Consider the following 14,661-nt stretch of genomic DNA (forward strand, 5'->3'; position numbering starts at 1 on the left):
TGACACATTGTGAGAACATTGATTAGATTATACAAAAAAAAAGCAGTGAAACCTATGAAAGTGTGGCATGCCAATAACACACACACACACACACACACACACACACACACACACACACACACGTTTGTCTCTCTCTATTGACATAATGCATTCCCTAACCCCTTCCCCTAACCTCAACCATCACGACTAAATGCCTAACCCCTAACCCCAACCCACACCCTAAACTAAAACCCGATTCTAACCCCTAACCCTAAAACCAGGTCTCAACCCTCAAACAGCCCCTTGAAGTTGCGAGGACCAGGCCGACATGTCCTCACAACGATGGTGTGGAGCCAAAATTGCTGCTCTCAACTCTAGAATGACATGCGCAGACACGCGCGCACGGAGCCAGCGGTGCGGGGTCGCTGTCTAACGACCGACGCCACTGCCCCTCATTATGTTTTATGACGCTCCGGTGGGGGGGCACGGTCGTGGGCAGACGTTCCCCCCCTGAAATTAACCGCGACCGATCAAGCAGCATCACGCAGGTGACATCTTGCACTGAAGCGAGAGGGAGAAACGGCAAAAGCAATAGTAGATGTGGGCGGTTTGATGGGCGAGGTGATGTCATGTGTGCAGCGGAGATGAATCCAGTGATCTGAGCCTTTTAGGCTCTAGGAGCTTCAGGTTATGGCATCGCAGCAGCCTGAATCCTGCAGGGTGAGTTATTTTTGAAGCACACACAGAGAGAGAGAGAGAGAGAGGGAGAGAGGGGAGGTTATTGATCCGTTACAAGAATACTGTAGATATTATTATTTTTGGAGTGTCCGGTCCCTTTTCTTTTTTTGTTTCCTGATATTGACCAGCTGTAACCCAGCGGTGTGTGTTTATGTTCCGCTGCTGGCTGGTGGCGCTGTCCGTGGTGCTAGAAGAAGCAGCTCCGACTCCAGAGCTGCTTCTTCTTTTTTCCTTTTTCTTTCAAAGGATGCAGCGGAGATGATCTGCACTTGAGCGGATTGATCGGCTGTCAGCGCCGCTCGCATCGCTCACACACACACACACACACACACACACACACACACACGCCGGGACCACCGCCACACAGACATCCACGCGCAGGCACGGCCGGCAGTGTTGTAAATCACACTGATGGACGGTTCCTGGATCATAGAGCACAAGATGCCTCACGGAGGAGAGAAAAAAAAATCACCTTAATTCTCCTGTAATAGTCATGGATGTGTTTTCTGTTGGTGACATTCTTCATCTGCTTTCCTCACGTGCGTGTGCAGCTCTTCCCTCACTGAGGCCTTATATACTGTAGGCTACAAGATACTAGAGCCAATAGTGATTTGTGCAAAATGTAACCATGACTGAATAACATACGTATAAAAGATGCATGTTTACCCGCCATTTGTTTACCAGCTATATGTAGCCAAGCGCAAATCTTTGCATTGCTCGACAGATGTCTTTCCTACGTCCTTCCGGTAAAGCTCGGTGTTAAAATAAACACGCATCGCCCTGCGTTGCGTAAACCAAACCCTTTTTTTGGTAGCTTGTAGGGTTTTAAACATGCCGTTCCCATATGAAGAACACAGCAGGAGATTGTCAGAGTCCGACGCGTTCACAAGAGCAGGAACGTTTCCGGAACATTCTGGGTGGCACGTCGAATCTTACGGGGATTTTTCCTTCTGTATTCTCACATGGTCCCACTAGGGCCATTTTCCTGGCAGCAAAAGTTCCACAAAAAATGTCCGGAGCGGCACTTGCGGACGTTTGCGATCGAACATACAGCCCAGCCGGACAAAAGTTTAATGTCAATGTCCAGACAACAGTGCCACGTCTGGAAGCGGCTAAAGAAATGTTGCTGTGTCATTTGAGTAATCCCCTTATTGAAACAGATCATTCGACATTGATTAGATTTGGGTTTCCAGGAATCTTTCAAAAACTCCAGAACCCATTGAGAGGTATCACCACTCTATAACACACTTCAGATATCCTTAAAACACTTATCACGTGTTTGCCTTTTACAAGTAAAGGCAAAGCATCATTTTAATTGCAGAAACCGCTTCTGGCAGGATGCGATTATTGCTGCAGCCAAAACCTGATTAAAGTCCGAGACGCATGATGCACCCTGAGTCGGACTAAAGCAGCAGATAAGCCAGCAAGTTCACACAATAGCAATTATGTAAAACATTGGGCAACACGAGTGCATTAGTCGGTTTGGCTCATTTTTCATTCAGCATGTTAAATACGGAGATTTACACTCGGGAGGAAACATTTTGTCTCTGAGTTTGTTTGTTTTATTTTTTGATTCACGTTTTAATCGTCACTATCTTGTTAAAAGTCTTTATATTTCAAAGGTTCACCTTCCCTGTCTTTCTTTTCTCATTCCCCCTTCATTTCTTTTTTTTCTTTTTTTGTTTGTTTGTTTAGTTTTTAGCATATAAATGGAGGCTTGTGTAAATATTATTTAAGCCCAGCAGGAAACCCACCATGGGCAAAGTCGATAACAGCCACCACATCCTATTACAGTAATGACATCACAGTGGTGGGGTTATGACCAATGGCTGCAATATGATTAATTTCCAGTCTTTTTTCTTCTTTTTTCAACACTGCAGACCAGTGATTTACATTCCCTCTCAAAGCTGCATTTTTATCTTTATTACAACAAAGCACATGTTGACCCGACACCATCACAGTGCAGCTCTTGTAGATTTATCGTGTTTTATGGATGTGGCCGTGAAATGCCGCCTCCTTATCTTTCAGCATTTTATGGAATTGATGGCCATAAACAGAAGACCTGCAGCGCCCACATGTTTTAGCGCCGCTGGGCTTATAGGTGGTAAATCGGGTGGAAATTGCGGTCAGGAACGGCGGCAGAGGGAAGCCCAACGTGCATATCGGACCCCGTCTAATCGGGACACCCCGCCAAAAAAGGTTTTAATCTTTTGATCCGCGAGGCTCGGGTAAGCGAGAAGCTGTCGCCGCGGTCAGGGGGGGGGGCGTGGGGAAACTCTGGGATGTGCCCGTTTGTCTCTCTTAAGCGGCGTACAGATTTAAAACTACTCCTAAAATCTTTAAAGGAGCAGTGACGCTTCCGGCAGTTTAAGCTGCTTGCATTCAGAAAGAAAGAAAAAAAATCATCCTGTTGTTGTATTTTTTTTTTTTTTGGGTGAATCATTGCAACCTATTAAACCGAGCCCTTTAACTTCAGTGAAAGTATAGAGCTCTTCTTGAGACTCTCCCATGCTTTCGCACTCAAAGTAGGGGTTTGCACTTTTCTGCAGCTTGGCCTCTCGCAAGCGTCGGACACTCGGTGTAGTAGCACAGATCCGGCCCCCGGCATATAAAGGCGGTAAAGAGATCGCGAGTCAGCCAGCCAGCGCTTCCACCCAGGGCTTCCACCCGGCAATCTAGGTCATTAGGTCTACAGTGTAATTTAAGGAGCGCCACATCTGCTCACATGTAGAGGCAGGAACACCGAGCGCTGTGGCTCGAGCATTAGAGCGACGCTTAATCCTCGCTTGACAGCTGATCGCACTGTACGCGGTGCGTGTTGTTTTCTTCTCGGCTCGCGGGGTCTTGCAGAGCTCGCTTCGTTTTTGTTTGTGGGAGAGCGCTGACTTTGGAGCACGGCAGCACAGGGTGGACTATACAAGGTAGGAGGACAGTCGCGATCCAGTGCTGTAGATGATGTTGAGCATGTTACAAACAGATTTTCGACAAAAGCCCTTCAGTTATTTCAGCGGATCGATCGAAGCTTACGACGCGCGGCGCGCGTACTGCCGTGTTGTCGTGCCCCCTGGTTGGAAAAAGCATAATGAGTGCGTGTCATTATCGTGGCGCTGGCGTCCAATCTTGGCCCAATCTCTCGCATGCCATTGGGCCAAAGAGGTCAATGGACCACATGCTTATAGACTGAATGGACCCTGGCTTATTGACCAACAGACGAATGACCTAAATGAGTGCAGTGAAAGGATTAGGTGTTTATTATCCTCTCCCCTTTATCCCTCCTCTTTCCTGCCCTGCCCTTATCGCTCCCGCTTTCCTGGGGGAGGGGCTTGTACATCGGAGGAGGAGGAGGGGTGGGATCTTTTCTAGCTGGTTGTGGAAACCAGTCAGTGGGGATATTATTATAATTATTGACATGTGGACCACTCCAGTGCCTGGTTGGGGGGTCCGTATCGACAAAGCTCCACATGACTGGTCTTGTACTCAATAATGAGAATATTCAATTAATTTACCCCCAGTGCAGTCCCACTTATTGAGTGCACAACCAAAATGTTAACAATCGTGGATACACTTGATTGAAAGATGTTAATCATTTTTAAAAATGGGTCATGAATTTTTGTTTTTTTTATCTACTCAAACAGCAGAAAAGGAAAATTGTAGAAAAGACAAAATGTGTGTATTTGATACCACAAATTAATACGCATAACATATTTGTAGGCTCATTCTTTCATTGGATTTGTTGACAATAAGAACATTTTGAACATCACCACAATTATTCTTTACTTTATTGTTACTGTTCACCATCAAATGTGACGCCACGGCACGCTGACAAAACATGAACACATGCGAAAAGGTAACAAATGCAACTCCAACATTGAACCATAATCAGCTTTGGCCGCAAAAGTCATCAAAAGATAAATGTGTCAAGGCTTTTATCACTCCGCCCCCCCCCAAAATAAATTGTATGCCATTCATCACGCTAACACAATATTGTCCAGCCAGTAATAATAACAACGTGGAAGTCAGCTCAGCTGGAGGCTCTCAGGAGTGAAGTCGACCAGACGATGAGATGGGGGAATGGTAGCCCGAGGGGGGCCGGGGTTCGGTGGTGGTTAGTGACTGACTGGCCCCTCCGGTCGAACCATTTTGGTTAGTGCAGCCAGCCAGATAATTAAACGTGATGGCAATCTTTGACACAGTGTAATCACATCACACCTCAGTGCCACAGGAGCTGCGCTGTCTGGCCCCTCGGTTCCCTCGCCGCCGACCCACGAAGGCACTCTGTGAATAGATATATCTCATATTCTATAATTCTCCGCCTCCCAAACAAGCTCACACACGACTCTAAATAACTTTCAGCACCTTTTTTTTTTTTTTGCTTAATTAATTCAGCGATTTGACATCTTCAAGTGTTAAAGTCTTTTTTAGTCAAAACTAGTTTCCAGTTATGCACATTTTATATTTCACTTGCCCTCCCAGCTCCGAAACTCTTCAATTAAGCCACAATGCGGACAAGTTTCTCTGTGATGATGGACATTTTCTTAAAGTACGCTCGGCAGCAGTAATGAATCAGTAAACCCATTTACCTGCAAAAAATATGTATTTCTACCCGGTTTATTCCGTTTGTCATCCAAGTGAGACTCTGTTTCAGCTGATGAGACCGATTTCCACAACAACCCGAGGCGTTGTGTAGTTATTAACAGCCCAATGAGCAATTTTGAGGCGGATTATGCTGACGCCCAGACTACTGTACTTCAAAGACCACTTCAACTTTCACTGTTCCGATGGTTAGCGGCTGTACAATCTGTCCGATATGACGGCTACATCAGACCCTTTATTTACTGGCATGTATCAAAGCTCCGTTCAATGGTTTTTTCCTCCCCTATCCAGAGGAAAACTTTAAAATCACAGCACATATACATTTAAAGTCCCTCTCAAGATTTTTTTTTCAGATTTAACTCTGATATCCAGCTTTATGACGAATGAGGCAATCTAGTTTAAATCAGCCACATGTGACTTTTAGGTGTAAAAAAAAATAAATAAATAATGTAATATTGATGAGCCGCCACAGCCAGAAGTGAGGTTGAAAGTGGTTTCCGAGCGGTTTCCCTGCTGAGTATCAAATATATATTGGTAAATAAAACATTCGGAGCCATGAAATATTCACGGTTATAGACCCTGTGAACCAGTTCACACTGCGTGATTAGATTCATCGTTCATCCCTCTGGCATTCTCATCAGATGTGATGAATTCCCCCCAAACACCATGTGTTATACACATTTAGGATAACATATGAAATATAATTTGAGGTGAATTTGTAACAATATTATTATTAATAAGTATACTATTCAAAAGTTAATATTTTTTAATACAAAAGGTATTTTGTGATTTTTCTGCCATTCAACGAATCATTTCAGCTCTAATACACTAAGTCTTTTGAAAAAATGTCACTGTGCCAACGGCTTCTCTCTTATTCATCTCCCTCCCATCATGTCCGCTGGGAGCGTCTGATGTATTTCAGGTTAATCTCCATAGGAAAAATGCGTTGGCTCAAAATATGGCTAATTACAGTGGATACTTCCTACAGTGTGACTCACTGAGAGGGTTTCCTCCCCGTTACCGCCTGGCGTTCATCTAGATTATCCAAGCTGCGAGTTTTAATCTGGGGGTATTTCCTTAATGTATGCAGCTCCTCCTCTTTGTTTCCTCAGTCCATGAATGGAGAACTAGTCTATTTCATTTCGTTATAGGTGATTTTAACTGGCATATGGAGGCAGGTTGACAGGGAGGGTACCTTGTTTTTTTTAGTCCCACATTGTGTTAAACTCTATTTAATGTTTCTGACGGATTCCATGAAGTCGGGCGATTTAATTGACAGCTTCTTCTTTTTTCGGGCTTTTCCTTTGCTTTGATTATAAATGATGTGTGAAGTTGTTGTTGTTCTGTTAACAATGGGTAATCATAAAGACAAAGATAAACCCCTTTACGTCAACCCTTTTTGGAAAAAAAAAGTAGAAAAGTAATCACTTGAGGCTATTTTTCGATTGTCTGCTCAATTCTCCAAAAAAAAATCCTAATCTTTTTTTAAGAAGGATTTCTGCTTTGGTTTTAAAATATAATAAAGGGAATAAATGCACTAATACCCAAGCAGAGTAGAGAAGTGTCTACACGCTATATTTCCAGACAAACTCAAGCCGCTAAGTGTGTTTCCAAACGCCCTGGCAGTCGGCATGAGTGTCAGTGTGAGTGACCGGCGCCGGCTGATACTGACCATCTGTGTGTGTGTCGTGTGTGTGTGTCTGCGCGCGCGTGTGTGTGTGTGTGTGCAGCTCCCCGCAGACTTCAGCAGACTTCACCTGGCCGACGGCTTGCACCCACAGGTGACCCACGTCTCCTCCAGCCACTCAGGATGTAGTATCACCAGCGACTCGGGAAGCAGCAGCCTGTCAGACATTTACCAGGTAAGGCCTCCCCCAAACCTCGCGGCTGGATCCGCCCCCGTCCCCCACCTGGACTCACCTGGATAGTTGAGTGGCAGCTAGTTGCTAGGTGATGGCTAGACTTTGCTACCTAGTTTTATCCACTCACACCTTTTGTAACAAAAAGAAAACCCCTTGTTTGCTTTTCTTTTTAGTTAGAGCTACATTAGAAGATTGCTACCACACATGTCTGCAAAGCTAATATGAAGCTACCACTAGCTGCTGGTGAGCTTAGCTTGTCCTAGCTCAACTGACATGAACGCGTTGTTTTTTTGAACTCTTCTTTGGGTTTTTTGTGCACAAATGAAACATTTAGTGACCTTCAGCTGGAGCGAGGCTAGCCGTTTCCTACCTTTTTTGCTAAGCTAAGCTAAGCTAGCTGTAGCTGGCTCCGCCTCCTCATTTACAATACAGACACGAGGGTGGCTTTGATCTTTTCATCTCGCTCTCATGTATTTCTCACAAGCAGTCTTTCCAAGGTTAAACATAAGAGTGGAAGTGAGTGAAACCTTTTTCTTGTTCAACATCTTCAACAATTACGTTTATTTTTCTAGTATGGCCTGTACATACATATATATATATATAAGTGTAAAACGGACTGTTAACCAGTGTTTCTAGCCCAATCCTTGTGGATAAATTAAGCAGGAAGGTTGAACTTTAGACCGGCTCATATTATTCTTTCTTGAAATGAGAAATAGGCTTGTGGGAGTCGACATTTAGTCTCATTAAGAAGGGGAAGGCATTTCAGGAAAGTGTGTCAACTCGTGGCAGACGGACGGACAGGGTGAGGAGTAGACAGGCCGGTGGTCCGGCTGTGCCGCGCGTCCCCTCCGAGCAGAAGAAACACAACTCCCTCTGGAGCTGCGACGGGCAGTCATCACGTGATAAGGAGCGTTACGCACAATTTGATGGTGGAGCGTCATTCCGATTAGAATTCACAGAATTATTTTGGGAATGGGAATGAAATAATAACACAGAAACTGGTCCAGCGACTTCAAACCCCCCCCCCAAATCACGATTCAGCTCCAAAGAACACACACACTCATTCTCGTGACTGTGGACGTGCCCCAAACCCTGCGACTAATCCTCTTAACATAGCACAACCCGCCCCCTTGGCTCCCAGTGCAGTCACCTGCTGTGTGCCTATTTGTGTGTGTGTGTGTGTGTGTGTGTGTGTGTGCGCGCGTGTTTGTTTGTCAGTGTGCCCTTTGTTTGGGGGGCGTCAGTCAGAATCACTTCATTTTGCTCAGACCTTTCCCTGGCTTGTGTTTGCGTGTGCGGGAGCGTTCGATTGTTTGAATGCAGCCGTGTGATTGTGCGTGGGGGCCGGTATGATCGAGCTTCGGTGTAGAGTTATGCATATGCATGTGTGTGTGTGTGTGTGTGTGTTCGGCCATGCTGTCACTGGCTGGTGCAGGTTGAACAGGCTCTTCTGTCCCCAGTCTGTGATCCTGGTCTTAGAGCCATCTGCTAGCTGCTCTCTGGCTGTCCCTTGATATATATATATCTCTCTCTCTCTCTCTCTATCTCTCTCTTTCTATCTCTGAATCACACACACACACACACACACACACACACACACACACACACACACACACACACACACACACACACACACTGTCCCGTTTGTCCTCGTTTGCTGGATTCCCTTCACGTACAGGTTCTCTCTAACCTGCCGGAAAAAAAACTCCTCTCTCTCCTCGTTCACCGGATCTATCTGTCTGTTCTGTCCCGATGTCTTAACCTTTCCCTCTCAGGTGATAACATTTTTCTGTGCGCAGCTCACTGGTGATTTACTTACTCACTGGTGATTTACTTACTCTCTCTCTCTCTCTCTTTGTGTGTGTGCGTGCGTGCGTGCGCTCACGTGACCTCTACCTGGAAACCTTTTGTCAAGTGTTTAGCCGTGTTATTATGACGCACTTCCAGCTTCACTGCCCAAATTGTGTCCTTTTTTTCTTTTTTTTTTAGAGCTGATACGATTAATCAATGGAAAGAGCATGAATCACGAGCTATTTTGATGAAGCAAGTAATCCTTTGAGCAATTTGTGGAGCAAACATCTAATGTTTTGAGTGCCTCGCATTGGAGGATTTGCTGCTTTTCTTTGTCTTTAACGATATTCAAGAGAAAATGTTTGAGGTTTGTTTTGGTGACAAACTGTTGCTGTATTTCCCGACATGTCATATAAAAAAGGTTTCAGCAGATAGTCAAGAAACTAATCATCAGATTGCTCAATAATGGAATTAATAAACCGTGGCATCACAAGTCCAATTCAGTCTACGTGCAAACTGAAAGATCCTTCAGAGCAGTTATTCCAATAGCCTATTTAAGCTTGTGACTTATCGCGGAATTCTGTTTTCCTGCTTTCCCTCTCGTCTTAATCGCCTCCTGACCCTTCAAATTTATATCAAGGCCACTTGCGGTAACTACTGCATCACCTCTGTAATGAAAATGAAGTGGCTGTAGTTGAATAAAGACGATCAGTGGTCTCGTACCAGTCTGCAGACATGAACAATCCCCCCTCTCTTCTTTAACTGTTGGAGCCCTCATATCCATCTCACAAAATCAAAATGTACATCCATTAAAAGTTCATAATTGAGGATTAAAATTCATCTTGTTATATCCGACGTGACTCCGCAAACTGTTGGTTTATCGTTAGCGTAAGCTGCACCCTGCAGCTTTCAGAATTAATAATAACAGTGTGGTAGATTGCCAGTGATGTTTGCGGTCCTCGCTGGGAGTCGGTGTTCACGAATAAACACATCACAGGAGGCCCCGGTGCTTTTACACGTGACGAGGTCTACTTTGCATTTTTTTTTTGTTCAGCGTTGAGCTGGTGCCGGTGTGTGAAGAGCTGCCGAGCGGACTTTTGATGGAAAATCACCGTGCGCTTTAAAAAAACACCGGGCTCCCAAATATCTCTCGGCCGCCTCCGCAGGCCCCTCTCCACCACCGAAGAGCGCCGCGTCATTCTCGCGTCACTGTTTTTGTGCCTGAATAAATCATGAAATTGGTCCTCCAGAGGCGCGCTTTTGAAGCATCGATCCAAGAATAGCCCTGATGAAATATTCACGGCACCTGACTCGCCGACTGACTCTTAATGCTCACTGCATATTTATGGATTTCTGATGTATACATGACACGGAAAACAACCTTTGTTTAAAACGCAGCGTGCCGGGTGCTCGCGGACGCTAACCACGCTGTCTCCATGTGGCGTGGTTGGACGTGTTCTGTTGAGATCAAATTGTGGCATCTATGAAGGAATACAGTTTGCATCCTCACTTCCTTTTTGCTGATTTATGTTTGTTCCTTAATAGATCGTTTGCAGATGATACCTGACCTGTCTGGTTTGTTTGCAATGAACACGCTGCTGGTAGTGGTTTTAAAAAACAAAGCGAGTGTTTCAGATTTTCACTTCTGGACCGAATGTATTTGTTGCAGACATTTTGATGCCACTTGTCTTTTTTGTCCCTTTTACATTTTGTTAAGTTTGGTTCAGTTTGAGATCAGATATACAACACTGCTTTCATGGTTCACTGCTCCTTAGTTCCCTCTGTGACGTTCTGATCGTCTGTGCAGACGCTGTCCCTGGTCCCCACCCACCAGGGTGTGTGTGTGTGTGCGTGTGCGCAGGCGACGCCCCAATGGCCACTCAGACACGGGCCTGAATCATTAATGAGCCTCTTGCACATGGCGTTTGAGAAGACTTGACATTGGGGTGTTCGGCGAGAGACCGGGTACGGCGGACTCTGCACTTTGAAAGATTCAAAGCGGACCGACAGCTTGGGAGGCGAAGATGCGTCTGGCTCTGGGATTTTGTGGACAGTTTGTAAAGACGACCTTTTCCTCTCGTTCCGCGGAGGAGCTCGAGGTGAGAGAGTTCACTCGCCGCGCGTTCGTGGCGATGATTTATCCCGAGAAGATTTCCTGTCTTGAACCAGGCAACGCGGCCCCCTCTTGTCATTTATAGAAATATTTTTCTTTGATGATAAGCAGAGGAAGTCTTGTTAGCGTTGCTCGTGCACAAGTAATTGCATTACTCTCGCTCCTCATCTCGGTTCGTTTTCCCCACTTCCGCGCACGTTTCATCTTGTGCTTTCAAAGAACAGGATCTGGCTGCGAGGCGGGCGCTGGAGCTTGCTACAGGGGTAGAGGAGAGGCGAGCGAGGGGGGTTAATGAGCTTGGTTCTATGCGTATACGTAGCAGACTGTTTGGTGTTGTGAAGTGTTCGGTTGTTGTGTTTCTCATGCTGCACTGAGTTCCTCTAATCAATGACATGAAATGGATCAAATCGGCACAACAGCTTCACAGACTAGTCATTTTTTGGTTATTTTGCCTCTTGTTGGAAACGCAGTGTTTCGCAGCGGATGTTTGTAACGTGACGGGATTTCAGCACCTCTGCCTCAGCTGGATGTTCAAAAGTGAATCGTCCCTGTACAAACAAGTAGAACATGAGTTTGGTGGCTTTGTCAGCAGCTGATGCCAGGCGATTTATTGTCTTGCTCAAAGCCAACTGCAGAGATTCGAACCCTGCTGCGTTTCGCCAACCGCTGACATTGGATGGAGAAACCCCCCCCCCAATTCGTCGTTCGTCACTGGTCACTGACTCCTGATTCTCCTCCGTTTCCCTCTCTCCAGGCCACAGAGAACGAGCCAGGTGACATGGACCTGAGCGGGCTGCCCGAGACCGCCGTCGACTCCGAGGAGGACGACGACGAAGAGGACATCGAGCGGGCGTCGGACCCCCTCATGAGCCGGGACATCGTGCGCGACTGCCTGGAGAAGGACCCGATGGACAGAACCGACGACGACATAGGTGAGCGCCCACCCGGGAGGGTTTAATTGTCTCGTTTTAGTTATAAAAGGTACTGAATAAGCAACAGCGTTTGTGTCTCGAATAGCACTATTGCAAATACAGCGTTTTGGCTGTGCAGTGCAGTTTATTTTGAAATACAGGCAGTCTTATCTTTTGTGCAAACCTGAGAGTGGGATGGTGCGATTTGAAGAAAACAACAGCGTTGTTCTCAGCTGCGACCAATTGGGACAGCACTCGTTCCAGTTTAGGATTAACTCAGCTCTCTGTGGAAGCCACGCCCTCCCTCCTTTTTTTTTAAATCGGTCACAGAAAAATGTATATTTGTCTGAGGTCTGCACTGCTCTCGTTTGCTTCGCAAGCTTTTCGAGTAATTTCTCCAAGCCACATCAGGCTTGCAAGTATCATATCCCTTAAAGCTATGACTCAACTCCAGTGATAATGATAGGCACGTTTAAAAAGAAAAATACAGTACACACGCTCAGAGCTTAACTGCAGATGCGGACCGGAGGAGGATGATGATGCGTTGGATGTACCGAGAGTAAGAGCAAGTGCAGACCCCCTCCCCCCCTCCTGTTGTACACCCCTCCCTCTGCCGGCAGGCTTTTCTAGGTCACTCTGGCCCATCCTCTCTCGCCTCACCTCTCCCAGCACATTAAACTTTCAGTGCTTCCACGACTTCACACATGAAGCTGTTGCCATGCCAAGCACAGGTCAGCCTAAACGCCAGACTGCTGCTGCTCGCCAGCCGGCGAGGGCGACGACGACGACGACGACGGAAGATGGAGAGTGAACATGCATTTAAAAGAATTTTAAAAATCAACGGAAATGCGTCTGATTCTGACAATCTCCCGCTGCGTTCTTCATATGTGAACGGCAAATGCCCAATTTTCCGAGTTAATGTCTGAAATCACCTTAAAAGTGTGAGAAGATGTGTTTTTTCTTGTGGTAAATTAGGTGAACAGAACCACTAATCTTGATCATCGCTGACAGAGCACTCAGTATGATTTCTGTCAAGGTTCATTGAACTCAGTGAACTCACCCTGAGGAGGTCACTGAGTTCAGGTCACTGAAGTGTCAGCAATTACTCTCGGCCTCGCCCTTCTATCAACGCAATGGATATTTGGCGTTATGTTCTCTCCAGATAACGATTCCTCTGTCGGGCCATCCTTTGTGGCGTTGATCCATTTTTGATGCTCAGCCTCCAGCTAGGCTGGAAGCGAGGATTGGCACGGTCGTGCCACGAGCGCTGCGCGTCCTTGTTCCTCTCCTCTGGGTGTCAAGACGCTGTTTTGCCTCTTTGTATCTCAACCTCCTCCTCCTCTCCCTCCTCCTCTCCGCTGTCTCTCCTCTGTCCCTCACGCAGAGCAATTACTGGAGTTCATGCATCAACTGCCCGCATTCGCCAACATGACCATGTCGGTGAGGAGGGAACTCTGCGCCGTCATGGTTTTCGCCGTGGTGGAGCGCGCCGGCACCATCGTTCTCAATGACGGGGAGGAGGTGCGTGTTGGTCCACAGTCATATTGACACACAAGCCCTGTCTTGTGACTTTGTCTTGCCTTTAATTGTATTTATATATCTAGTATGTGTGTGTGAGTGTATGTGTGTGTGCGTGTGCATCTGTGTGTGAACTGAACCTTGGTTTCACCCCTCCACGGCAATGAATCTTTCATTTCTCCATTTGATTTCTTTTTCTTTTCTGCTCTATTAAACCTAACTGGCAGACATCTCTTTATCACCAGGCCTCTCTCAGATCCCCCCGGCAACTAAAGCAGGCATCACTTATTCTCTTTCTGTCTGGTCGAGGCATTTCAACGAAGACAATTTGATTGTTTTTCTGCTATAATGTACTCAAACAACAGAGGGCAGAACTTGCCTCGGAGGCCTCGGCCACTTCACTAAATCTCCAGCCACAGAGAATTTAGGGTTCATCGAGTATATTGTCGCTGTCGGCGTTCAACGCCGTGACTCCACCAAAATGTCTGATTTTCAGGAATTTTTGAAACAACCTTATTTTTATCATATCAACCAAGCGAATACTTCTTGTAAGAATACTTCTAGTTAATTGTAATTTACTATTTTAGTTATGTTTTGCTGCGCAGTTTTAATATTCCAGTGCTGTCACCTTTTCCCTTTGAGGAAAGTAAGAAACCATCTGTTAGTTGCAGCAGTCCCCGTGTAAGTCACTGCATATGGTTCCTTTTGATAAATAACTTTGACTCATTAAAGGACGACAGCTGTGAGGAATATTATTAGCCTGAACTTGCATATTTTCTTTTTCTTTCTCTATTTCCATTCTGTTATTTTCTGTAAGTGTTCTCCTTTTGTCGTCTTCTCACATCTAACTTCTGTCACCCTGTTTTTTCGTGTAGTTGGATTCCTGGTCAGTTATTCTGAACGGTTCGGTGGAAGTGACGTATCCAGACGGCCGGACGGAGATCCTGTGCATGGGGAACAGCTTCGGGGTGTCACCAACCATGGAAAAGGAATACATGAAGGGTGTGATGAAGACCAAGGTGGACGACTGCCAGGTGGGATCACAATCTTCTTGCGCGGTACCGTTGACGTCTTCCACTGATGTGGTTAACGGGTCCATTCCCTTCAGTATTTTGTGCTACTTCAGACATGCACTGAAGTCCTGACACGTTCCTGA

General features: G+C 46.0%; 1 protein-coding gene across 16 annotated transcripts in view; it reads left to right on the forward strand.

The window, feature by feature from the left end:
• rapgef2b (Rap guanine nucleotide exchange factor 2b) overlaps positions 1-14,661 on the forward strand; it is a 102,613-nt gene that overhangs the window by 70,851 nt on the left and 17,101 nt on the right. For 14 of the 16 annotated variants that reach the window (XR_007031401.1, XR_007031403.1, XR_007031402.1 and 11 more), the window contains 4 exons: positions 7,041-7,172; positions 11,831-12,008; positions 13,372-13,508; positions 14,381-14,539. Coding sequence is in view for 2 of the 16 variants with exons in the window: in XM_047334218.1 (XP_047190174.1) it covers positions 7,041-7,172; positions 11,831-12,008; positions 13,372-13,508; positions 14,381-14,539 (606 nt within the window). In the remaining 14 variants the exon portion in view is untranslated. Of the gene's footprint in view, positions 1-2,926; positions 2,946-7,040; positions 7,173-11,830; positions 12,009-13,371; positions 13,509-14,380; positions 14,540-14,661 lie in introns of those variants that run through there. The other 2 variants (XR_007031414.1, XR_007031410.1) reach the window with 2 other exon arrangements.

This window comes from Scophthalmus maximus, chromosome 9 (assembly GCF_022379125.1).
Source record: "Scophthalmus maximus strain ysfricsl-2021 chromosome 9, ASM2237912v1, whole genome shotgun sequence".
In the NCBI taxonomy this organism is placed as follows: Eukaryota; Metazoa; Chordata; class Actinopteri; order Pleuronectiformes; family Scophthalmidae; genus Scophthalmus; species Scophthalmus maximus.